General features: G+C 43.2%; 1 protein-coding gene across 1 annotated transcript in view; it reads right to left on the bottom strand.

Moving 5' to 3' along the window:
* The window catches only part of LOC126456032 (protein takeout-like), a 102,299-nt gene extending 77,402 nt beyond the window's left edge, over positions 1-24,897 (bottom strand). The window contains exon 1 of the mRNA XM_050091786.1: positions 24,780-24,897. Coding sequence (XP_049947743.1) covers positions 24,780-24,897 — 118 coding nt within the window. The remainder of the gene's footprint in view (positions 1-24,779) is intronic.
* Positions 24,898-25,819: the final 922 nt, after the last annotated feature.

The raw sequence follows: 25,819 nt of genomic DNA, 5'->3' as shown, positions 1-25,819 counted from the left end.
GTCCTGTGCCAACCTCTTCATCTCAGAGTAGCAGTTGCAACCTACGTCCTCAATTATTTCCTGGACGTACTCCAATCTCTGTCTTCCTCTACCGTTTTTATTGCCTACAGCTCCCTCTAGTACGATGCAAGTTATTCGTAATGTCTTAACAGATGTCGTAGCATTCTATCCCTTCTCCTCGTCAGTGTTCTCCATATGTTCCTTTCCCCACCGATTCTCCAGAAATCACTCATTCCTTACCTTATCAGTTCACCTAATTTTCAAGATTCTTCTTCATCTCAAATGCTTCGATTCTCTTTTCCAGTTTTTCCACAGACCATGTTTCATTGCGATACAAAGCTGTGGTCTAAACGTACATTCTCAGAAGTTTGTTCCTCAAATTAACGCCTGTTTTTGATAACAGTATACTTCTCTTGACCAGGAATGCCCTTTTTGCTCCGTCAGTCATGGGTTATTTCGCTGCCTATTCCTTAACTTCATCTACTTCGTGATCCCCAATTCTGATGTTAAGTTTTTCAGTGTTCTCATTTCTGCTACTCCTTATTACTTTCGTCTCTCTTCAATTGTCTCTCATCCTCTTTTCTGTGACCGCTAATTCCTTTTAGCAGATCCTGTGATTCTTCTTCACTTACAGTGAGGATAGAGGTGTCATCCGTGTATTTTATCGTTGATATCCTTTCACCTTGAATTTCGAGTCCACTCTTGAAAATCTTTCTTTTATTTCTGTCATTGCTTCTTCGATGTATAGATTAAACAATAGCTGTGAAAGACTACATCCCTGTCTTATACCCTTTTTAATCAGAGCACTTTGCTCTTAGTCTTCTACTCCTATTGTTCACTCTTGACTCCTGTACATGTTGTATATTACACTTCCTTTCATGTAGCTTACCCCTGTTTTTCTGAGGTTTTGAACACCTTGCACCATCTCACATTGAAGAATGCTTTTTCCAGGTCTACAAATCCTACGAACGTGTCTTGATTTTTCTTTAGTCTTACTTCTGTTATCAACTACAACAGCAGTGCCTCTTTGGTGTCCCTACCTTTCCTAAAGCCAAAGTGATCGTCATCTAACACATCCTCAATTTTCTTTGCCACTCTTCTGTACATTATTCACGCCCATAGCCTGGATGCATGAGCTCTTAAGCTGCGTGCCTCATAATTCTCGCACGTGTCGGCTCTTGCAATATCTGATATTTTGTTACACCTTATTTAAAGAAATAAATATAAAACTGTTTACACTATGGTGCCTAAAACTTATGATCAGCGGAAAAGGAAAATTGAGAAAATATCCACCATCTGATGGCGACATCATTTTATAATGCGGAATTAACTAATAGATACCACGAGAGGCGGACACACCCCTACAAAAAGAGGCAGGAGGTATTGTGTTGTCCGCAGAGAAACTGCAACAGCAGAAGGGGATCAGGACAGCTAACCGATTCCGAGCGTGGAGTACTCACTGGATCTCATTTAAGTGAAAGATCCATCAAGGACATTTCATCCCCACTAAAGTTGCCCAAGTCGTATGTTGCTATGATTGTGAAGTGGAAATGCGAAGGAACAATCACGGTTTAATCAAGACCATGTAGACCTCATTTACTGAAGAACAGGAACCATTGAGCATTGCAGAGGGTGGTTGTAAAAGACCGCGTGGTATCAGCGGAAGGACTTACTCGTGAGTTGCAAAGTGTTACCAACAGTCCAGCTAGCAGAATGGCTTTACGCAGGGAGTTGAAAAGAATTGGATACAATGGTCGAGCAGCTGCTCATAAACCACAACTTTCTATATTCAGTGCTCAGGGACGCTTGAAGTGGTGTAAAGAGCGATGCCATCGGACATTGCATGACTGGAAACAAATGATCCAGAGCGGTGAATCGCAGTGTATCGTGTGGCCATCCAATGGAAATGTTTGGGTTTGGTGACTTCGTGGAGAACGTTACCACCCATCATACGTAGTTACAGTATGGGAGTGTTCTTCCCGTTAGGGCGTGGTCCCCGTACTTCGGTTAAGAAACGGCTAAACGCGGAAGGATGTGAACACGTTTTACAGCACTGTATACTAAAGTACAGAAGAGCAACAGACGATGATTATCTGTTTCAGCATGATAATGTACACTGTCATAAAGCACCATCTGTGAGGATGCGGTTTGTGGACAGTAAGATTCCTGGTTGTTATTCGAACAGTGCGAACACCCAGAAGTACAGAGGTAAGCTTTGAAACCACATGTTCGACTGGTTGTTCAAGAGACAGTTGATACAGACGAGATATTCAAGGACGATAGCGCCAGTCACCATTGAGCAATTCTGGTGAAGGACCTCCCCCGCGGTGAAAAGACACAGATAAGCCAAAACATTAAGACCACTTACCTAATAGCGTGTTGGACAATGTTTGGAACTCAACAGAGCGTGGCACGGATCTGACATGTTGTCGCTAGTTTTCTGGAGGTATGAGGCACCAGGTGTCTATGCACAGGTCACGCAGTTCCCGTAAATTATCGGCCGGTGGCTTGCGGGCGTGGATCTGACGTCTGATAGCGTGACAGATGTTTTCCACCGAGTTCAGACAGGCGAATTTGATGGAAAAGAAATCACTATCGTGCTCCTAAAACCACGGCTGCACGATTCTGGCCTTGTGACACGAACAGCTGTCCTGCTGGAAGATGCCATTGCTGTCCGGGGAGACATCAAACATGAAGGGATGTAGGTGGTCCGCAATAACGTCTACGTAGTCGTCACCAGTCAGGTGCTTTCAGTTACAACCATAGGTCCCATGGAAGACCAGATGAATATCACCCGTACTGCCCCCACGATCCTGCACCCTCGTGCGGAGCATGGTTCGAGCAGCTGTTCGCCTGGAAACGGCGCATCCGGACACTACCACCGATCTGGTGTAGTAAAAAACGTGATTCGCCAATCTCAATCATCCCATGTCCACTGCTGTTTCAACATGGGGTCACGTAGAGCTCCTGTGCTGTGAAGCTCCGCGTTCAACAATTTGCGCTCAATGGCGTAGGCTGAAACACTTGTGTCTTTACCAGTATTGTACTCCGTCGTCAGATCTACCTCTGACCACCACCTATACTGTCACTAGTCTCAGACCTCCACATTCTGTGATGAGGCGTGGACGTCCAACACTTTGTCTTCTGCTCGTGGTTACGTCGTTCTTCAACCATTTTCCATATACGCTCACTACAGTGGTACTCTAACAGCTGATTAGCTTCGCCGTTTTTGAATTGCTCGTTCTCTGGCGCCGGGCCGTAACAGTGAGCTCCTTGTCAAAGTCGGTTGTGTCAATGCATTTCCTCTTTTGCGGATCGCATCGTTTCTAGAATCACTGCTGTTAATCTTTGCTTCGCTTATTTACCTTGCTTGTCCGTAAGGCCACCAGGCGGCACTCGATCGTTCATAATCTTTTGGCTCATCACTGTATTTTCCCAATGGACTGGCCGACAACCTGTGCGGATCTGACTGCTGTTAAACGAATATCACACGTGGTGGACAAACTAACTGAGCCCATTACCTACTAACCAGGAATTTATAGTAACCTTTGGTTCACAGTCAAGATGGCTCTTGAATTACCATATCGCTGCGACGTATGTGATTCGTGTTATGAAATCTATATCTCATATTTACTAACATGTTATTGATCGTAACATTTTCCGGCTTCGTAGATTGAAATTCATATCTGCAGGTAAAAAAAAATTCCAGTTGTGTGTTTTTGAGTTTTCTATTGCTGTTGTACTGTACAGACGGAAGTGGGATACTAGAGAATGATGACGTCATTATATCACGTAGAAATAAATACAATAACAGGTGTGATTAGTGTAAAAATGAATTTGGAATTATAGAAAAGTTAAATGAAAGCAGATATTTCTGAGAAAAATGAAATGATTCTAATCAGCAACGCGGGAACGGCTGATGGATTGAACGGAGTGGATGGTGCGGAGCTGACTGAACGTGGTATGACTGAACGTGATCTGGTGCTTACGAGCTAATATGGACGAGAAAACAGCTCCAGCTGAGAGGCCCAACGTTTGCCTCTGCTAGCTGCTTCTTTATTAGACACAATTTCATCAGGACTTGTTGACCTGAATATTCTGCGTCTTTTGATGTTCAGCGCTTCGTGTTGGAAGATTAGGCGTAGTGCGATCTCATTTTCACCACACAGCCCACACCTATCGTCTTCTTTCTGTACACTCAGTGTGCAGGTGTTTCTTAAAGTTCTCATGGCCTGTCATTAGCCCTACCATGAATTTAATCTGAGTCCAAGCTCTGACGCCAATCCTAGGATTACAGAACTTCTCTTACAACATGATTTTGGTATCATTAGATTGCCATGTTTTGTTTTTAGATCATGTGATTTAACGATCGCCTTAGTAATGGTTACGACAGATTACAGTCCAATAAATGACCAGGATATCAGTTTGTTCATCGCCACTGATTCCTGAGTGACCAGGGACTCACAACAAGTTTACAGTGTTGCTGTCTCACATGGGTATGGTGGCAATCTGCAACGATCTTTCATCTCGTTGTAGAGCCTGATAGAGATTTCAGAGCCGCTCGGCTGTCAGAATAAATGTAGATGCTACGACCTCTGTAGCTTCTACCCAAATTCTGTTCTGTGCACACCATGATACCAGTTATTTCAGCCTGAAACAGTGTGAATTTTTTGGAAATTTGTGGTAAGGACTATGGGACCAAACTGCTGAGGTCATCGGTCCCTAGGCTTACGCACTACTTAATCTAACTTAAACTAACTTACGCTAAGGACAACACACACATTCATGCCCGACCAGGTGAGCCGAAACAGCTTGACCAGCTTCCCTAGAGAAGTTGTGATCTCTAGTCTATGCTGTACCTCGCATAACAGGGCCTTAGCGCATTCATCTGTCTCCTGCAAGGTGTCGTGGTTCGTACTTCAACTGCTCTCTACTTCTAACAGTTTGTTGAAGCAATTAAAGGTTATTGTATAGTCACGCGGCGTTTAGCCGAGCATTCCTATGGTTGCCACATTCCTTATTTTCGTGTGGGATTCTGGATATGCTACAGTTTTGCAGTAAATTAGCAGTCATCTTATGTTCTACTTTGTTCCAACATACTATAGACCCATAGATTATCAAAGATCTTATTACAGTGGTGAATATCCAATACTCAATCTTGGGGTTAAGTCCCGTGTTTCTTCCCGTGACTCCTTACTTGCACCTCCACCAAGCCGCAACACAGCAGTCAGAACGACACTTTGTTTTTCTTTACCTGAGGAACTGTGGACCATAGTAATCATCCTCTTTAACTGTAGTGTAATAGAGCGTTTGTTTTCAAGTATCCCGATTTTATTCTTAAGGTTTATAACGGAAGCTATCATCTGCTGCAAAGCACACGCTCCGTGTCGAGAAAATGCACTGCGACACCAACTGTGAATTCTGTCGATGTTGTCATAACATTTGTAAGCACCGCCTAACAAAGGACTATGGAATTGTAAACGCTTGTGTCCTTGATTTGAAATCGTTTACTGTTCACCGTTACAGTGAGGAAGCATTGTCGTACGACCTCCCCACGCCCGCTACCTTTTATCGGTCTGTGATGGGCCTCTCTAGCGGCGACTCACGTGGGGCCAGCGGTCGGCGCTGGAATACGAGAGAGCCTCATTGGCAAGAAATCCACATTTAGCAACGGATCAGCTGCCCGCCAAGGGGCGCCACCTCTGTTGTCCTGTAGTAATCTTCCATTTGTATTGCTACCCAGACTCTTGTGGTTTCACTTTTCTTGTTTGCATTACGAAACTTGAGAAGAGGGACGCCCGTGCAGAAGTTGAGAACGACTTGGGTGTTCTATTCTGTAAGTGTACGGGTGTGCTCATCATATATCTTCAACGATGAGTGACAACAACAGAACGCTCTGAATTTTAAGTAACACGTAACGGAAAATTTAGTAATTTTTGTATGTTACACATAAAGAGCTAACATTTTTATTTTAAACACGTATTTGATATATTGTAGACGCAAAACTACGTATTATCTTTTTACTTTCGCATTTATCCGTTCAATGCTGAATGAGGGGCTACTCCATACTCTTATTTCACTAGGTTTATACCGTCCGTTTGCACCATGGTTCAGCAGTACTTCTTTCATGTGTATTAGATATCCAATGAACCATCCTTGGTTCTGACTGTAGGGGACTTTCTTCGTTGTTTTATGTTCAGGCAGTTCATTCTGACAACTTTCTGGTGCGTAACTCTTACTTATATTTTTTTCCACTCGTCTAATTCAGTCTCTGAGACCAGCATGCTGTGTGTATATGCACCCAAAAGTGAGAGCCAGAGATTCTAAATTGTAAAGTGTTACCGGGACACGCTCGTACTCTACACTTCTGTGTTCAGATACACTGGGTTATACAAGTTGACCAGTACGAACGCTGAACGCTGTTACACAAGTGAGCGCTACTGTGTATGAAATTTGTACCACTCGGATGATATCTCTTAGCTATGTTTTCAGGCACATCCATTTGTTTCAAGGCTGTAGTTCTTTATTACAGCCTTTTGTTCAAAAAATGGTTCAAATGGCTCTGAGCACTATGTGACTCAACTGCTATGGTCATCAGTCCCCTAGAACTTAGAACTACTTAAACCTAACTAACCTAAGGACATCACACACATCCATGCCCGAGGCAGGATTCGAACCTGCGACCATAGCAATCGCGCGGTTCCAGACTGAAGCGCCTAGAACCGCTCGGCCACAACGGCCGGCTCATTCAATAAGACGTTATCCTTTGCACGACATTGTTTCTCTTCAATTTGCAGTTTTTAAGGGAGCCTCTCCTTCCTCGAAGGTCATCGGGAATTGGACTTCAGCACACCAGGGCAATGCTAACCAGCTCAAGCAACAACTCACAAATCCAAAACCGCCTGACATCTCTTAACGGCCATAAATGAGATTTACAGCAGACGAAGTTTCGCAATTAACTCTCAAATTTATCCTGAGACCAGACACAGTAACTACAGTACGCATAGCAGATTTGGATTAGTTGTCATTTGTGCACAGACTAAGATAGTGCCAACTATAAGCCTCCGTCAGAAGTCTTGAACGTCCAATAAGATATCAACCGACACTACATTACAGGGGTACATGACCCTAGGGGTACATGACCCCATGACAAGAACCCCATGACAAGAACATCACCAAGGATGTTGTATGTTGTTATTGTGGTCTTCAGTGTGAAGTTCTCCATGCTATTATATCCTTTGCAAGCCTCCTCGTCTCCGAACAACTACTGCAACCTACATCCACTCGAATCTGCTTAATGTATTCATCTCTTCCACTCACTCTACGATTTTTACCCCTCACACTTACCTACAGTACTAAATTGGTGATCCTTGATGTCTCAGAATGTGTCCCACCAACCAATCCCTTCTTCTGGTCAGGTAGTGCCACAAATTTCTTTTCTCTCCGATTCTGTTCAATACCTCCTCATTAACTACGTAATCTGACCACCTAATCTTCAGCATTCTTCTGTAGCACCACTTTTCAAAAGCTTCTATTCTCTTCTTGTCTAACCCACTTCTCGTCCATGTTTCATTTCCATAAATACTTTCCGAAAAGACTACCTGACACTTACATCCATATACGATGTTAGCAAATTTCCCTTTTTCAGAAACGGTTTTCTTGTCATTTTCAGTCCAGATTTTAAATTCTCTCCACTTCTGCCATCATTTATTTTGCTGCCCAAATAGCAAAGCTAATCTACTACTTTAAGTGCCTCGTTTCCTAATCTAATTCCCTCAGTATCGCCTGATTTGCACTGAAGTGACGGAAGTCTCGGGATAGCGACACGATCGTATACAGATAGCGGTACTATCGCATACGCAAGCTACAGAAGGGCTGTGCCTTGGCGGAGCTGTCATTGATTCATGTGAAATGGTGTCCGATGAGATTATGGTCGCAGGACGGGAATTAACAGACTTTGAACGCGGAATGCTAATGATAGCTAGACGAATGGGACATTCCATTTCGGAAATCGTTAGGGAATTCAATATTCCGAAATCCACAGTATCGAGATTGTGCTGAGGAATCAAATTTCAGGCATTACCTCTCACCACGGACAACACAGTGGCCGACGGCCTTCACTTAACGACGAGAACAGCGGCGTTTGCGTAAAGTTGTAAGTGCTACCAGACAAGCAACACCGCGTGAAATAACTGTAGAAATCAAGGTGTGGTGTACGACGAACGTATTTGTTAGGATAGTGCGGCGAAATTTAGCGTAAATGGACTATGGCAGCAGACGACCGACGCTAGTGCCTTTGGTCGTGTGTAAATCCTCACCTGCGCTCGTGATCATATCGGTTGGACCCTAGACGACTGGAAAACCGTGCCCTGATTAGATGAGTCCCGATTTAAGTTCGTAAGAAGTGATGGTAGGCTTCGAGAGTGGCGCAAACGCTACAAAGCCATGGACTCAAGTTGTCAACGAACTGTGTAAACTGGTGGTTTCTCCATAATGGTGTGGGCTGTGTTTACATGGAACGGACGGGGTCGTCTCGTCTTACTGAACCGATAATTGACTGTAAATGGTTATGTTCGGCTGTTTTGAGACATTTTGCAGTCATTCGTAGACTTCATGTTCCCAAACAACGATGAAATTTTTATGGATGACAATGCATCACGTCATCGGTCCACAATTGTTCGCGATTTGTTTGAAGAGCACTCTAAACGATGATATGGCCACCCAGATCGCCCGACCTGAATCCCATCTAATATTTATAGGACTTTATTTAACTGAGAGGTCAGTCTGTGCACAAAACTCTGAACCGGCAACTATTTGGCATTTATGGACGGTTACAGAGGCAACATGGCTCAAAATTTCTGCAGGGAGTTTTCCAATAACTTGTTGAGTCCATGCTACGTCGAGTTGCTCCATTACACTGGGAAAAATGAAGTCCAACACGATGTTAGGAGGTAACCCATGACCTTTTCCAGCTCAGTGCAATTCGACTACATTCCATTATCATTGTTTTGCTTTTGATGGTGTTCATCTTATATCCTCTTTTCAAGACACTGCCCGTTCAACTGCTCTTCCAAGTCCTTGTCTCTTGGTTCAAATGGCTCTGAGCACTATGGGACTTAACATCTATGGTCATCAGTCCCCTAGAACTTAGAACTACTTAAACCTAACGAACCTAAGGACAGTACACAACATCCAGTCATCACGAGGCAGAGAAAATCCCTGACCCCGCCGGGAATCGAACCCGGGAACCCGGGCGTGGGAAGTGAGAACGCTACCGCACGACCACGAGCTGCGGACTTTTGCTGTCTCTGATAGAATCACAATGTCATTGGCAAACCTCTACGTTGTTACTTCTTCTCCGTGGACTTTAATTCCTACTTCTTTACTGCTTGCTCAGTATACAGATTGAATGATATCGGAGATAGGCTACAACCCTGTCTTACGCCTTTCTCAACCATTGCTTCCGTTTCATGCCCTTCGAATCTTACAGCTACTGGGTGGCCTCTGCACAAATTGTAAATAGCCTTTCGCTCCTTATATTTTACACCTGCTACCTTCAGCATTTGGAGGAGAGTATGACAGTCAACATTTTCAAAACCTGTCTCTAAGTGTACAAACGATACAAACGTAGGTTTGCCTTTCCTTAACCTATCTTGTAAGAGAAGTCGTAGGGTAAGTATTGCCTCATGTGTTCCTACATTACTCCAGAATCCAAACCGACCTCCCCCGAGGTCGGCTTCTTCCAGTTTTTCCATTCTTTTGTGAAGAATATGTGTTAGTATTTTCCAACCACGACTTATTAAACTGATCATGGGTAACATTCACACCTATCATCACATGCTTTCTTTGGAATTATAATTATTATATTCTACTTGAAGTCTAAGAATATTTCGATAATCTCATACACCTAGCACACCAGATGGAAGAGTTTTGTCATGGCTGGTTCTCCCAAGGCTATCGGTAGTGCTGATGGAATTTCGACTACGCCAGGGGCTTATTTCGACTTAGGGTTTTCGGTGCTCTGTCAAATTTTTGAAAAAATGGTTCAAATGGCTCTGAGCACTATGGGACTTGACTACTGAGGTCATCAGTCCCCTATAACTTAGAACTACTTAAACCTAACTAACCTAAGGACATCACACACATCCATGCCCGAGGCAGGATTCGAACCTGCGACCGTAGCGGTCACGCGGTTCCAAACTGACGCGCTTAGAACCGCACGGCCACACCGGCCGGCGTGTCAAATTTTTCTCGCAGTATCATATCTCCCATCTCATCTCCATCTACGTCCTGTTCCGTTTCTATAATAATGCCCTGAAAACATCTCCCTTGTATGGACCATCTATACATTTCTTCCACCTATCAGATTTTCCTACTTTGCTTAGGACTTCTTTATCATTCGAGCTCTTCATATTCACACAGCTTCTTCTCTTTCATCCAAAGGCCTCTTCAGTTTTCATGTAGGCGATATCTATCTTTCCCCTCATGAAACATGTTTCTAAATCCTTACATTTGTCCTCTAGCCGATCCTGCTTAGCCATTTTGTAATTCTTGGTAATCTCCTTTTTTCAGGCGTTTTTATTCCCTCCAGCCTGCTTCATTTACTGCACTTTTTCCTCCTTTCATCAGTTAAATTCAATATCTCCTGTGTTATCTAAGGATTGCTAGTAAGCCTTTTCATTTTACCAATTTCATACTCTGCTGCCTTCACAATTTCCTCTTTCAGAGCTACTCACTCGTCTTCTACAGTATTATTTTCCCCCGTTCTTGTTAATCATTGCTTAATGCTACCTCTGGAACTCTCAACAACCTCTAGTTCTTTCAACTTGTCTAGGTCCCATCTCCTACCTTTTTTTTACCTTTTTTTAATTTCTTCAGTTGTAATCTGCAGTTTTTGACCAATAAATTATGATCAATGTGCACATCTGCCCCTGGAAAGGTCTTACAATTTATAAACTGTTTTTGAAATCTCTGTCTTACCATTATATAAACAGTCAAACTTTCTGGTGTTTCCAGGCTTCTTCCAAATGTAGAAGCTACTTTCATGATTTTCAAACCAAGTGTCAGCGATAATTAAATTACACTCTGTTCAAAATTCTCCCGGCGGTTTACTCTTTCTTTCCTTTTCCCCAATTATTATATTCTACTTGAAGTCTAATAATATTTCGATAGTCTCATACACCTTGCACACCAGATGGAAGAGTTTTGTCATGGCTGGTTTTCCCAAGGCTATCAGTAGTGCTGATGGAATGTCGACTACGCCAGGGGCTTATTTCGACTTTGGTCTTTCGGTGCTCTGTCAAATTTTTCTCGCAGTATCATATCTCCCATCTCATCTTCATCTTCAGCATTTTTCCTTCTCTTTCTTTTCCTACTATCGAATTCCAATCCCCAGTCACTATTAAATTTTCATCTTCCTTAACTTTCTGTATAATTTCTTTTATCTCGTCATACACTTCTTCAATTTCTTCATCATCTGCGGAGCTACGAGGGTCGTTCAGTAAGTAATGCCCCCTCAGAACATATTTATTCTTAAGAGTCAGAGTTTGGTGACAATATACACTCCTGGAAATGGAAAAAAGAACACATTGACACCGGTGTGTCAGACCCACCATACTTGCTCCGGACACTGCGAGAGGGCTGTACAAGCAATGATCACACGCACGGCACAGCGAACACACCAGGAACCGCGGTGTTGGCCGTCGAATGGCGCTAGCTGCGCAGCATTTGTGCACCGCCGCCGTCAGTGTCAGCCAGTTTGCCGTGGCATACGGAGCTCCATCGCAGTCTTTAACACTGGTAGCATGCCGCGACAGCGTGTACGTGAACCGTATGTGCAGTTGACGGACTTTGAGCGAGGGCGTATAGTGGGCATGCGGGAGGCCGGGTGGACGTACCGCCGAATTGCTCAACACGTGGGGCGTGAGGTCTCCACAGTACATCGATGTTGTCGCCAGTGGTCGGCGGAAGGTGCACGTGCCCGTCGACCTGGGACCGGACCGCAGCGACGCAGGGATGCACGCCAAGACCGTAGGATCCTACGCAGTGCCATAGGGGACCGCACCGCCACTTCCCAGCAAATTAGGGACACTGTTGCTCCTGGGGTATCGGCGAGGACCATTCGCAACCGTCTCCATGAAGCTGGGCTACGGCCCCGCACACCGTTAGGCCGTCTTCCGCTCACGCCCCAACATCGTGCAGCCCGCCTCCAGTGGTGTCGCGACAGGCGTGAATGGAGGGACGAATGGAGACGTGTCGTCTTCAGCGATGAGAGTCGCTTCTGCCTTGGTGCCAATGATGGTCGTATGCGTGTTTGGCGCCGTGCAGGTGAGCGCCACAGTCAGGACTGCATACTACCGAGGCACACAGGGCCAACACCCGGCATCATGGTGTAGGGAGCGATCTCCTACACTGGCCGTACACCACTGGTGATCGTCGAGGGGACACTGAATAGTGCACGGTACATCCAAACCGTCATCGAACCCATCGTTCTACCATTCCTAGACCGGCAAGGAAACTTGCTGTTCCAACAGGACAATACACGTCCGCATGTATCCCGTGCCACCCAACGTGCTCTAGAAGGTGTAAGTCAACTACCCTGGCCAGCAAGATCTCCGGATCTGTCCCCCATTGAGCATGTTTGGGACTGGATGAAGCGTCGTCTCACGCGGTCTGCACGTCCAGCACGAATGCTGGTCCAACTGAGGCGCCAGGTGGAAATGGCATGGCAAGCCGTTCCACAGGACTACATCCAGCATCTCTACGATCGTCTCCATGGGAGAATAGCAGCCTGCATTGCTGCGAAAGGTGGATATACACTGTACTAGTGCCGACATTGTGCATGCTCTGTTGCCTGTGTCTATGTGCCTGTGGTTCTGTCAGTGTGATCATGTGATGTATCTGACCCCAGGAATGTGTCAATAAAGTTTCCCCTTCCTGGGAAAATGAATTCACGGTGTTCTTATTTCAATTTCCAGGAGTGTACATCAACATGTCTTGTCCATGTCCTATTTTTCTACATAGCCTCCATCACTATTTATGGCCGTGCGCCAACGTTGTGTAACAGTATGTATTCCCTGCTGATAAAAGCTCTTGCCCTATAGGCGTAGCCGTGTCTTCATTGCATGACTGACGCTCTCCTCATCTTCAAAGTGTGTTGCCCGTAGAGAATCTTTAAGCGGCCCAAAGAGATGGAAGTCCGAGGGTGCCGGGTCTGTACTATAGGGTGGATGAGGCAATGATGTCCAACCCAATTAGGCGATGTGTTCCTGGGTTCTGAGACTTGTGCGTGGGCGTGTATTATTGCGTTGGAAACGGGTCTCGTCAGAGTCTTCACGTATGTCTCTGAATTGATGGTTGAGCCTCTTGGCATCATATCCACGAGAATGACGCTGTCACAATCCCAGAAGAGTGTCACCATGACATTTCTGGCAGAGGGGGTTGTCTTGAGTTTCTTCTTTTGCTCCATGGAGCGTCTTCTTGTTTCCGGCGCAAAGTGGTGCACCCAGCTTTCGTTCCCCGTAATGATCCTTGACAGAAAGGCCTCTCCATAGGACTCAAAACGCTCCAAAAATTCAGATGAAATGGCTTTTCTTTGAATCTTGTGGTCCGCTGTGAGCATTCGTGGAACCCATCGTGAGCACCTCTTTGAATATCCGAGAGTCTCGATCATCCCATACGCACTTTCAATGCTGAACTAATTGTCGAGTTCTGATGCCCAGTTCGGCACAATTCAGCATCTTTGGAGCAGTGGCTGTGACAGGACGTCCCGAACTTGGCTGATCACGGAGCTCTGTTTCTGCATTTCCTGAGACTGCAACTTTCTTTACCCATGGCTCAACTGTACGCATATCAACTGCAGCATCACCATACACTGCACACAAACGTTTATGGATGTTCACCACGGTTTCTTTTCCTGCACACAATAATTCAAAAACAGCACGCTGCATGTAACACGAGTCGTATGTAGACGCCATTTTGACGCTGTACTATGGCTCTCATCTGCCAGAACGGATAGAAACTTCAGCGGCACACAGAACAAACATCAAATGTGAAACTCCAACAAGGACGTTAGTCTGTGTTTATTAATGGCCTTTTAAAAAAAAATGTGGGGCATTGCTTATTGCACGACCCTCGTAGTTGCCACATAAACTTTTAGTGCATGGAAAAAGAGTACCTGACAGCGTTCGAAACAAGTAGGGGCTTCATAATTGAGGGTTTCTATACCGGAGGCTTTGGACTCTTTGATCTGGTTACCAAGTGTTTTACACGTTTGAGTTACAGTCAGGCACAGAGTTTTAATTTGTCTCCTATGTTTATTTACATGTTGGTAGGACACTGCAAGTTTATCTTTGCTCGCATTTTTGAAAGGAAGAGTGGGAAAGGAGAAGGGTAGCATACTGCAGACAAGTACTCTGCCGTGGTACAATTCCTGCCTGTCAATAAGGCGAGTGTAGACGCTAGTGCAACATTCCGGCTGGGGGACTGATTACTTCTATAGTGAGCTGACCCGCAAGAAAGGGTTGTTTTTGTTACATGAAATTCATTACATATACAGGGTGATTCAAAAGTAACTGTACACACTTCGTGGATATAACGTATGTACTACAATAAGAATAAAACATCTTACAGTTTTGTCTTTAAGTTTTGTGTTAAATTGCTTCATTTCATTGTTATGCAGTAGAGCAGGGATCACAAATGCAACATAAAATTAATAAAATTCGTCTCAGAAAGCAACGACTTGAAGGGATCCGAAATTCAACTCAACTACGTACTGTATGTTTACCTCAGGACATGTTCAGAATTGCGTTCATGTACACGAAGGCAGTGACACGCTCGACTTCTTACAGCAGAAATTTGCAGTCTCCGTTCACCTCGTTCTGCATAGTTGCACAGCTGTTTTCATTGCTGTAGTTGTGCTACATTCTCAATTGCAACACCCTACACGAGCTCCTTGAGATGGCACCAAAGGTAGAAGTTCAGGGGCTAAGATCTGGAGATCTGGCTGGCCAAGCAACTGGTCCTGCACAAACTGTCCACTTATCGGTATAAGCAACTCTGAGATACTGTCTTATCGCCCGACTCAGGTGTAGGGGCACTGTCGACAAAGCATCATCATGAGATATGTAGGCGAATACGAGACGCCAGAAGCCTGTACTGGCCCATGATGTAATGCTTACTACAACTGACTTTATGCATAACTCGGAGATAAAGTAGTTTCAGACAAAACTTCATTTAACATTTTAGTCTTATACTGATCCATACATTACACCCATAAAGTGTGTACAGTTACTTTTGAATCACCGTGTATTGTAACTAGAGGAAAGTGAATGCTTTGAGTAAAGACTTAACTAACATATGTTCTGACCAACGATACAGATGTGGCAGCCGCATTATTATTAACCTGACAAATCACGATTAGATCATGTACTCACAGCAAATTAGAAATATATTTAAAAAACATGAAATTAAATCAGTTTTAAAAGAAACAGTGCAATTCAGAACCAAGTAAAACCTACGACAGAAGGGAAACAAACATTATAGGTCAGGGATATATTAAATAAATATCTGCAACTCAAAACGTACTTGGATGACTACTAGAAACTTTAATATTAGGTACAAAGAAACTGTAAGAGTACCGAAGAGTGAGGACACCCATTCGACATTTGCAGAACACTTAATAAAGGAATATCACCACTAAACTGGAACAAGAACAGAAATGACAATCTTCTGCCATAATAATAGAAGAAATAACTTGCTCAGACCCAAAAGAAAGTATCTCATACAGTGGGACATAATAAATGAAGAAAACTCCTCAGTGACAGACAAAGCATCATCAGAAAATCAATAACTCATGTTATACACAACATGCCATCAAATAAAAATTAACAAAAAATAGGAAATAAAAAAAACTAAAACCTAAGACACACACAAATATCACCAGAGTGTCCCAATACCACACCATTACCCGTCTGTCTTTTCCCCAACAACTCATTCCACTTTTACCCTCTGTAGTTTCCTTTGATACCACTGTTAACTTAGCAAGGAATTCAAGTGTTTTGAACAGCAGCATTGTGATATGTAGTTCAATGAAAACATTTATCGATGAGGTTTCAGTGCAAAAATTCTTACAGAAGAGCAAAACTGACATAATACATAGGATACATAAATAAAAGTAAGTGCTTCATCTACATCCTTTGCTTGTAAATAAAGCGAATATTAACGTAACATAAAAGACGTAACTCAAAAGAAAATAGTTACATCTAAGTATTTAATTATTTAATTTATTGCCTTCGTACAGCACAGGAGATGCCTTTGATTAAAACTGAATACAGTAATTCAGTTGATAAAAAGTTGTCTTACCAACAAAATTAACAATTGTATCAATCTCTTTTGTATTTCCAACTTATTGCAACTTTTTTGGGGACGAGAATTCGTAATTGTTCCAGGTAAGTTGCTTTAACGAGCTGGCATAGCTTTTTAAAGTATCTATATATTTTATACAGTTTGTTAACTTGTTTTATTCTTTCTACAATTTTTCCTGCTCCTCTGTTCTCCCGACCTTACTGTTATTTAACTTGCCAGCAGTGCCTTATATTTAACTACCGGTGGGAGATATTGACGAAGTGATTATATGCTCCATTCCCAACCTAACCACACTAACACGGAGGGTGGGTGGGTGTTCACGGCGGTAGGTGAGAGCGGCCATTATACCCAGGCAGGTGGGCCGAGATGTTGGTAAACAAGAAGCAATGTCGCTGTGTTGCTCGATCGGCGCCCAAATACTGGCGCCTGGAGCGGCGGTCGAAGCCCCTGCCACTTTCACCAGCAGCGTGATCGTACTGCACTGGGCCTCGCAGGGAACCAGTTTCGTGTCTAATCATAGCCCTATTGACGTCGCTGCTGCAGCAGGCGGGTCCGCTCTCTGATGAGGACCGGCAGGCAGCTACGTGAAACATTTCAGAGACTGATTTGACAGAACCACCAAAAAAGTAACTTTTCATTCTTCCTGTTCATTCTTTTATTTAACACAGTGTTCGGTAGATTGCTTCACCGACGTGAATCTAAACGAAGAAGATGTAAACAACAGGTACAAGCTAGTACAGGGAAATATTTCTGTAAGACACTAACGATTAACTACCACTAATCTGTTGTATTCAATTTGTGCTTCGAAAGACTATAAATAAACAGAATACAAATATCATTAAATATGTTAGTTAAAAAATAAGTAGTTGTTTCTGTATCTTGTAAGAATAGAAGCTTATGTAAATGAGCCTGCTACTTATGCTACTGACAATGAGTCAACATCATCTAGTCTAGATAATCAGATAAGCTGTGGTATTAGCCTCTAATAACGAAGAATGAGATGAAGTTGCTGCTCCTCAACATATGAACTCGTTAAGCAATTTGTGAGATTTTCGTGTTATGTTACCTCAAAATAGCTAATCCATTACATGGTCCTGTTTAATTTGATGAGTATGAAGGAAGACAAATATAATGAGGAGAAAGTTACTAATTACACTGAGTAGATAATATTCTGATGCTGCCTGCTGAGTGACAAGAAATCTATCCGAGAAGCAAAAGAACTTTAAACACACTGTGCTGGTATTGTCAACGGAGATCCATAGATTTCAAATGAAGTGAAACGACATCCGTTTCCTTCCACATGCGTTCTATTTGCAAGTGGTTAGTTCCAAAGCACTTAATAAATGGGTCGCGCTCTTAAAATTACGTTTAAATTTTAGAATTTTTCCTCTGCAAGAAACAACAGTCAATAGTAACATATTAAACAACAAATTTTAAAATGATTTCAATTTCCTTCATTCCATACAGACTTCGTCGGGACCAAAAAAATTCTCGGGCCACGTAGACTTTGCGGCCTAGCATGTTTTATTTGTTGGTCACTGTAACCATTTCTCCAAAATTGTACGAAGCCATTAACAGCTACATCTAAATCAATACTCTGCAAATCACCATAAAGATCATGGGAGAGGGCCTCCTCCTACTGTTCAAGAATGAAGCACGGGAATAATAATTGTTTTGCTGTATTTTTATTAGTCTTACGTTTTCTTCAGGGGTCTGCGGGGGCTGTATGAAGGAAAGGGTAGAATGTTTGAAGATTCTTTTCTGAAAATTTATTATTGGAAGTTTGACAGAAGCACTTCCCTTTCGTCAAATATGAACGGTTCAGGTTTTGCATTATTTCTAATAAAAGCTCACTGAAAACACAATACTTGGGACTATTTGCGTTGTTCTTCTGAACATAAGTGCGGTGTCTCTAAACTGGGTGGGTCACGAGCATTCCAGCAGATTCCAGAACAATCTGTGCAACAATTACTTAGCATATAAAGAAATAATAAGCAATCAGTGTCATAAAAGAAATTTAATTCCCTTACCGGTTTCGAGCACGTACTACTCTTCTTCAGAAAGTTAAACCTATCTCATTATTTGCGAGTGTCAATAAAATTAGTATAAAGAAGCGTTTAACTTCTTTATACTAATTTTGTACAGACATTATGAAAATGACCATGCCATTTTACTGTATGCATCTTACTGCTGGCACTCGCAAATGATGCCACAGGTATAACCTGAAGAAGGGCACCAAGTGCCCGAAACCGGTAAAGAAATTAAATTTCTTTTATGCAACTGGTTGCTTATTATTTCGTTATATACAACTACAGTTGCTGAGGATGGATAAAATACTAAACTTTCATAGCGTATCTATTTTATGAGAACATGGCAGTTTCGTAGTATCTTACCAATCTACTGAAGACCGATATTTGCTGTACCCACTCCTGAACATACGTTTCATCACCCATAGATCGAGGTGACGCTTTCGAGGGAAGCTGGTATCAAATCTTGATTTTAAGGTCACAATGCCATCCCACTTCAGTGAGTACCTGGATAGTTCGTAAAGATAGAAGACAAACATTCCATTCGTCAAACGTGTTCAACGAGGTCTTTTGTTTCTGCCTTCTCTCTCTGATGTTCGATTCAGTTCATATCACAGAGCGATATATTATTCGACTTCAGTGACTCAAACTGTGACTCATTAGTCGAGATATTATTGTACTGCAAACTGTCACGTTCCCCTTAATCTCGCAAATTCGTAATTTACGTTATTGGATGATAGCAGTTATTCTGCATTCCGTTATTTGTATCGCAGTAACACCATTTCTCAAGACTAAAAAAAGGACATCGTTTTACGTTTATATTCCGTGGTCCCTCTTGCGTGACGGAGTGTGCGTTCTGTACCACTGTCACTCCCCCAACTGCTTTTGCCGTTCCAGTCGCGAATTGTGCGCGCGAAGAACGACTGTTGGTAAATCTCCGTGTGAGCTCGAATCTCTATAAGTTTACTTTACCATTGGACGCAACAATATATTGGTTGACTCTTTCAGGAACGTACGCTCTCGGAATTTTAAAAAGTAAACCACAATAATGCACAGCGCCTCCCTAGCAGAGAGTGGCGCTGGAGTCGGTTGAGTACTTCCGCGTCGCTTTCGCGCGTACTAAACGAACCTGTATCACAACGCGCTGCTCTTCTTGGAGTCTTCTCTGTTTCCTCTATCAGTCCTATCTGTTAATGGCTCTATTTGAAGAGCCACTCTTGCTTGAATGTTTAAAAAAGAACTTGCAACTCTTAACAATACATCAAGTAACTTATCCTTAAACCTACTGTCATTTATCAAAAAGTTTGTTATGCTTTTTTGAAATTTCTATCAAAATCTTGGAGCCCTAGATACCGGCCTACTGTTACGACACGCTGATTCGCTCCACAAATCAGCAGACAACGATGAGAACTGTAATTCTCGGATGCAGGTGAACAGGCAGATTCCGCCTTCCTGGATTTCACGGAGGAGTTCGACACTGTGCACGTCGTCGACTACTGACCGAGATAGAATCATACAGAGCATCCGCGCAAACATGTGATTGGCTGAGGAATGTTTTCCTAACAGAACACAATACGATACACTGATCGGCAAATGTTCTACATAAAGGAAAGCAACATTCGGTTTGTCCAACGGAAGCGTAATGGGGCCTCTAATCCTCAATATGCATTAACGATTTATCGAATGGCATCACCAGTAGTACGACATTTTTGCTCACGATTCTGCTGTCTGCAGGTAAATATCGTCACTAGAGGATCGTATGGATATGTAAAAGGACTTCTAGAAAATTTGCTCTGAGTTTAATGAATGGCAGCTCCTTTTAAATGTGGTTAAATGTGAGATAATGCCCACAACTAAGAGAAGGGACACGGTATTTTTGAACATTTTGAGTACGTCACATGATATAATTATAAAGAGCTAATGCTAAGTAGCGATATGAAATGGGACAATCAAGTAAAGGCAGGATTAAAAAAGACAAATAGAAAAATTAGATTTATTTGTAAAGTTCTGGAAAGTGCGGTGTACCTACAAAGGAAATGATAAACAAAGCGCTGCTGCACTCAGTTCTGGAGTGTTGTTCCAGTGTGTGGTGTTCTTATCACAATGGTGTTACAACAGGTATCAGGAACGTGCTGCTGGAACCCTAACATGTTGGTTCAAATGGTTCAGATGGCTCTGAGCACTATGGGACTTAACATCTGAGGTCATCAGTCCTCTAGACTTAGAACTACTTAAACCTAACTAACCTAAGGACATCACACACAGCCATGCCCGAGACGGGATTCGAACCTGCGACCGTAGCAGCAGCGCGGTTCCAGACTGAAGCGCCTAGAACCACTCGGCCACAACGGCCGGCTAACACGTCGGTATAGCCCATATCAATGTCCAGCAGAAATGCTTGGAAATTGTTGAAAGAGCGGAAGTTTGTTGAGTAAATTTAGATAACCTGTACTGACGAAGACTCTGTGATCATTATGCTACCATCAGCATATATTTCGTGTAGTGATCGTGAGAATAAGATAGGGAATACTAGGGTAGGTACACAAGCGTATAGAAAAATATTTTTCCATCGCTCTGTACACGTATGGAATAGGAAACAAAATCGATGATATTGGTGTGATACATCCTCCGGAATATTTATATAGATGTAAAAGTCTTTAGGCGAAGTTTTCTCGACAGCGCATCATGGCCCTGAACAGTACTTGACACGGCGGTTAAAAAGCATTTGGCTTATGATACGCTGAGCAAACAACGAAGGAAACCTTAGAGAAATCTGAAAAGGGAATTAAACTTCACGGACAAGAAATTAAAACTGTGAGGTTTGCCGATGACATATTAATTCTGTCGGTGACGGCAAAGGACTCTGAAAAGCATTTGTACGGAATAGACAGTGTTTTGAAAAGAGGGCGTAAGATAAATAGAAGTAATAGATAAATAGAAGTAATCGAATGCAGTCGAATTAAATCAGGTGATGCTGATAGTATTAGACTAGTATATGAAACACTAAAATTAATCGATGAGCTTTGCTATTTCAGCAGCAAAATAGCTTAAAGTAGCCAAACTAGGGAGAATGTAAAGCGAAGGCTGGCAACAGCAGGAAAGCTTTTCTCAAAAGGAGACATTTATTAATATCAAATATAAATCTAAGTGTTAAAACGCCTCTTTTGTAGGTATTGGCATGGAAAGCAGCCTTGTACTGAACTGAAACGTGGACTATGAGCAGCTGGGATAATAAGCGAATAGAAACCTTTGAAATGTGAAGCTGCAAATGAATGTGCAAAAATAGAAGACTAGATCAAGAACTTAATAACATGCTACTGAATCTAAATGAAGAAGAAAGAAATTTCTGGCACATTTTGACTACAAGAAGGGGTCGGATGATGCGACATCATGTTGCATTAGCGAATCGTACATATGGTAATGTAAAGAACTGTGGGAATCTGCATCTACATATACATGTACAGTCGTGGACAAAACGAGCGAGACCCCTCCCCTTTTCGTTATGCTGATCCGCACAGCTTTAAAGTCTGTTACACAGCATAACAGGCAAGGTGACGAAGTGCTACCAACATACTATGCACAGGCCTGAAATTGACAGACTATCTGAACTTTGTCAGACTGTTTTCAATCATGTGTAAGACTATATTAATGCTGATTAGTGTGTTAAACACAATACGTAAATATAAGATATAAATGAAAGAAGAAACGCTAATTAGCATGGACTATACTAATAAAAATGAATTTCAGCTTATGGAGATAACACAACTGTTCTAGTAAGACAAAGTACTCCAGATCGTTACGAATTAGGAAAATATTATGCGCATTCGGCCGCGAAACGGTTTGTGTCAACCTTCAGACAAGGCATAGTGGATTACCGTTGCTAAACTACCACGAAAGTGTGCAAATTTAGCAATGCGTGAAGTATCATAACGAAATTCAGTTAAAAATCATTCAGTGCCACACGTAAGTCAATTCAATTACTGACGGAATCGGAAAAAGGAAGGCAGTAACAAGTATGAAATCCTACAAGAGTTTCATATTGACATCCACAGGGCGCCAGTACAGAATAAATGTAGCAATAAAACGTATTGGAGGCGCGAGAATTTCTCAAAATTGCTTTACTGATAGTCTATCTGCCTCAATCGAGATTGGCGCTAAAGACTACACTGTTGAGCGCCCATAACACCATATCCATCCATCCATCAATCGAGATTAGGACCGAAAACAAACCAGACCTCCCTTGCAGTAGCAAACACCTTTCACTATGCTACCCGACAACTCAGGCAAACAGCCCTCTATTGTGACCCCAGACATGAATAAGCCGGCAATTTCGCAATGCAGTTTCTGTTGCATAGAGCTTTCTGGACTCTAAAACATGAATTTTCTACCTTTATGTCACCGCTTATGTGACAATCCTTCGGGATGTTTATCGAAATAACAAAATACTGTTATTAGCGAGTAACGGCAACGGGTTCTACACAACGCTGGTGACTACTTCGAAGGCCAGTAACAGGTGCAAGCATGTAACTCTTTTGTATCGGTTGTGAATAAATAGTTGCCACTATTTAAGTTCCAACCCTCGTATAGTCTTACATATGATTGAAACAGTCTGAGAAAGTTTGGATAGTTCGTCAGTTTCACGCCTGTGCATAGTACGTTGGTAGCACTTCGTCGCCTTGCCTGTTATACTGTGTAGCAGACTTTAAAGCTGTGCAGATCAGCATAACGAAAAGGCGAGGGGTCTCGCTCGTTTTGTCCACGACTGTACATCTACACTCTGAAAACCACTGTGAAGCGCCTTGGAGAGGGCGCGTCCCTCTGTACCAGTTTTTAGGTGTTCCCGTTCCATTTCACGTATGGAGCGGAGGAAAAACGGTCGTTCAAATGCGTCCATGAGCGCTGTAGCTAACCTAGTCTTGTCCTCACGATCTCTACTGGAGCTATATGTACGGCGTTGTAATATCTTCCTAGAATCATCATCCAAAGCTGGCTCTCGAAATTTTTTAACTACGCTTTGTCTGCGTAGTGTACAATTATCTCCAAAAGTCTGCCAGTTAATCTTCTTCACCATGTCTGTGACTCTCTCCCGTGGACTAAACAAACCTGTGACCATTTTGCTACCCTTTTCTGTATACGTTCAATATCCACTATTGGTACTACTTGGTACGGATACCACAATCTTCAGCAATATTCTAGAACAGGTAGCACGAGTGATTTGTAAGCAATCTCCTTTGTTGGACAGACTACAAAGGCCATTGGTCAATCTCCTTTGTTGATTTATTGCATTTCGGTAGTAGTCTACCAATAAACCGAGTCCGCTAACTGCTTTATCTACGTGACCGTTCTATTTAATATCCGTACCCGTTGTTACACATAGGTATTTGTAAGCGTTGGCCGATTGCAGCTATGATTCGTTGATACTGTAATCGTAGGACACTATGTTTTCTTCGTTTTGTGAAGCGCACTGTTTCACATTTTCGAATATTTAAAGTAAGTTGCCAATATTTGCCCCACTCTGAAACCTTGTCAAGCTCTGAATCAATATTTGTGCAGCTTTTTTCAGATAGTGCTTCATCATATATAACTGCATCATCTGCAAAATGAGTTTTCTGTTATTCTCCGCAATGTTATTAACATACAACACGAAGAGCAAGGGTCCCAATACACTTGCATACCATCAAAGATCTTGTAGATATCTTCTCTACCAAAAAATCGCCATTCCATTCACAAATTTCGCTTGATTCCCCTATGATTGTAAAATGGTTCAAATGGCTCTAAGCACTAAGGGACTTAACATCTGAGGTCATCAGTCCCCTAGACTTAGAACTACTTAAACCTAAGTAACCTAAGGACGTCACACACATCCATGCCTGAGGCATGATTCGAATCTGCGACCGTAGCAGCGCGGTTCCGGACTAAAGGGCCTAGAATCGCTCGGCCACAACGGCCGGCCCTATGATCGTACTTTTGATAGTAAACGTAGATGGTAGTGAGTTAAAAATTAAAAATTACAGACATATTAAAGCTCGAACACAGTAAGCAGATTGAAATGAACGCATACTGTAGTAGTTACTCTGAGATGAAGTTGTGCGGAGCTGCATGAAACCAGTCTTCGGGCTCAACACCACAACAAAAGTGCCGGCCAGTGTGGCCGAGCGGTTCTAGGCGCTTCAGTCTGGAACCGCGCGATCGCTACGGTCGCAGGATCGAATACTGCCTCGGGCATGGATGTCTCTGAAGTCCTCAGGTTAGTTAGGTTTAAGTAGTTCTACGTTCTAGAGGACTGATGACCTCAGATGTTAAGTCCCATAGTGCTCAGAGCCATTTGAACCACAACAAAAGCAACAAGAGTGAGAAGCGAACGGAATGGAGTGTTTGTGAGCTCACGTGTGTGCTCGACGATGTCGACGACGGCCGCGCAGAGGGTGGCGGCGGTCGCCAGCGCCAGCACGAGCAGAGGCAGAGACAGCGGCAGCGACGAGCTGGAGGCGGGCGGCGGGGCCATGGTTGCGCGCCGAGTGCCGAGCTCCGCGACTCGCGGCAGAGGGAGCGCCCTCCGGAGAAAGTGCCGCCTGGGGGGGCGGCGCGGCGCCGGCTAATGTGGCCCTCTCTGTCGGCGCGTTCTGCCAGGCCCGCGCACGCTTTCGCCCGTTGTCCTGTAAGCGCATTACTGTCACCGCCCGTCTCAAACGAGTGGCTGCTAATGGATGCAGACGGAGGACACGCTCTTTATCAGTTTTGATTTCAGTCTTAATCGTGCTACAATTCAGGAGACTTACATCAATGTGTTTCGCTTTCGTTTACAAACCGTCACCAATAGCTTTTGACATTTACACTGCAGAGCAAAAAAATTTGGTACACCTGCCTAATATTGTGTAGGGGCCCCGCGACCACGCAGAAGTGCCGCAACACGACGTTGCGTGGACTCGACTAATGCCTGAAGTTCTTGATGCAATAATTTACCAACAGCCGTATGTATTGTAGAAATTTATTTTATTTCATGGACTTGTAATTGCTATCAGTTGCCGGCCGGAGTACGCGTGCGGTTCTAGGCGCTACAGTCTTGAACCGAGCGACCGCTACGGTTGCAGGTTCGAATCCTGCCTCGGGCATGGATGTGTGTGATGTCCTTAGGTTAGTTAGGTTTAATTAGTTCTATGTTCTAGGCGACTGATGACCTCAGCAGTTAAGTCGCATAGTGCTCAGAGCCATTTGAACCATTTTTTGCTACCGGTTTCGGCATTACATTGATGCCATCTTCAGGCCTCACTCGTCATAGTCGTAAAATCGCTATACACGGAAGGAGCCATATAACTGGATCCGTGAATCAATCGTCCTGCAGAAGCTATGAGGAGTGGGGCCTGAAGATAGCATCAATGTAATGCTGAAACTGGTAGCAATTAGAAGTTCATAAAATAAAATAAATT

This window comes from Schistocerca serialis, chromosome 2 (assembly GCF_023864345.2).
Source record: "Schistocerca serialis cubense isolate TAMUIC-IGC-003099 chromosome 2, iqSchSeri2.2, whole genome shotgun sequence".
NCBI classification, from domain to species: domain Eukaryota; kingdom Metazoa; phylum Arthropoda; class Insecta; order Orthoptera; family Acrididae; genus Schistocerca; species Schistocerca serialis.
Note: the sequence above shows the minus strand (reverse complement) of the source record. Positions and strands in the feature narration are given on the sequence as shown.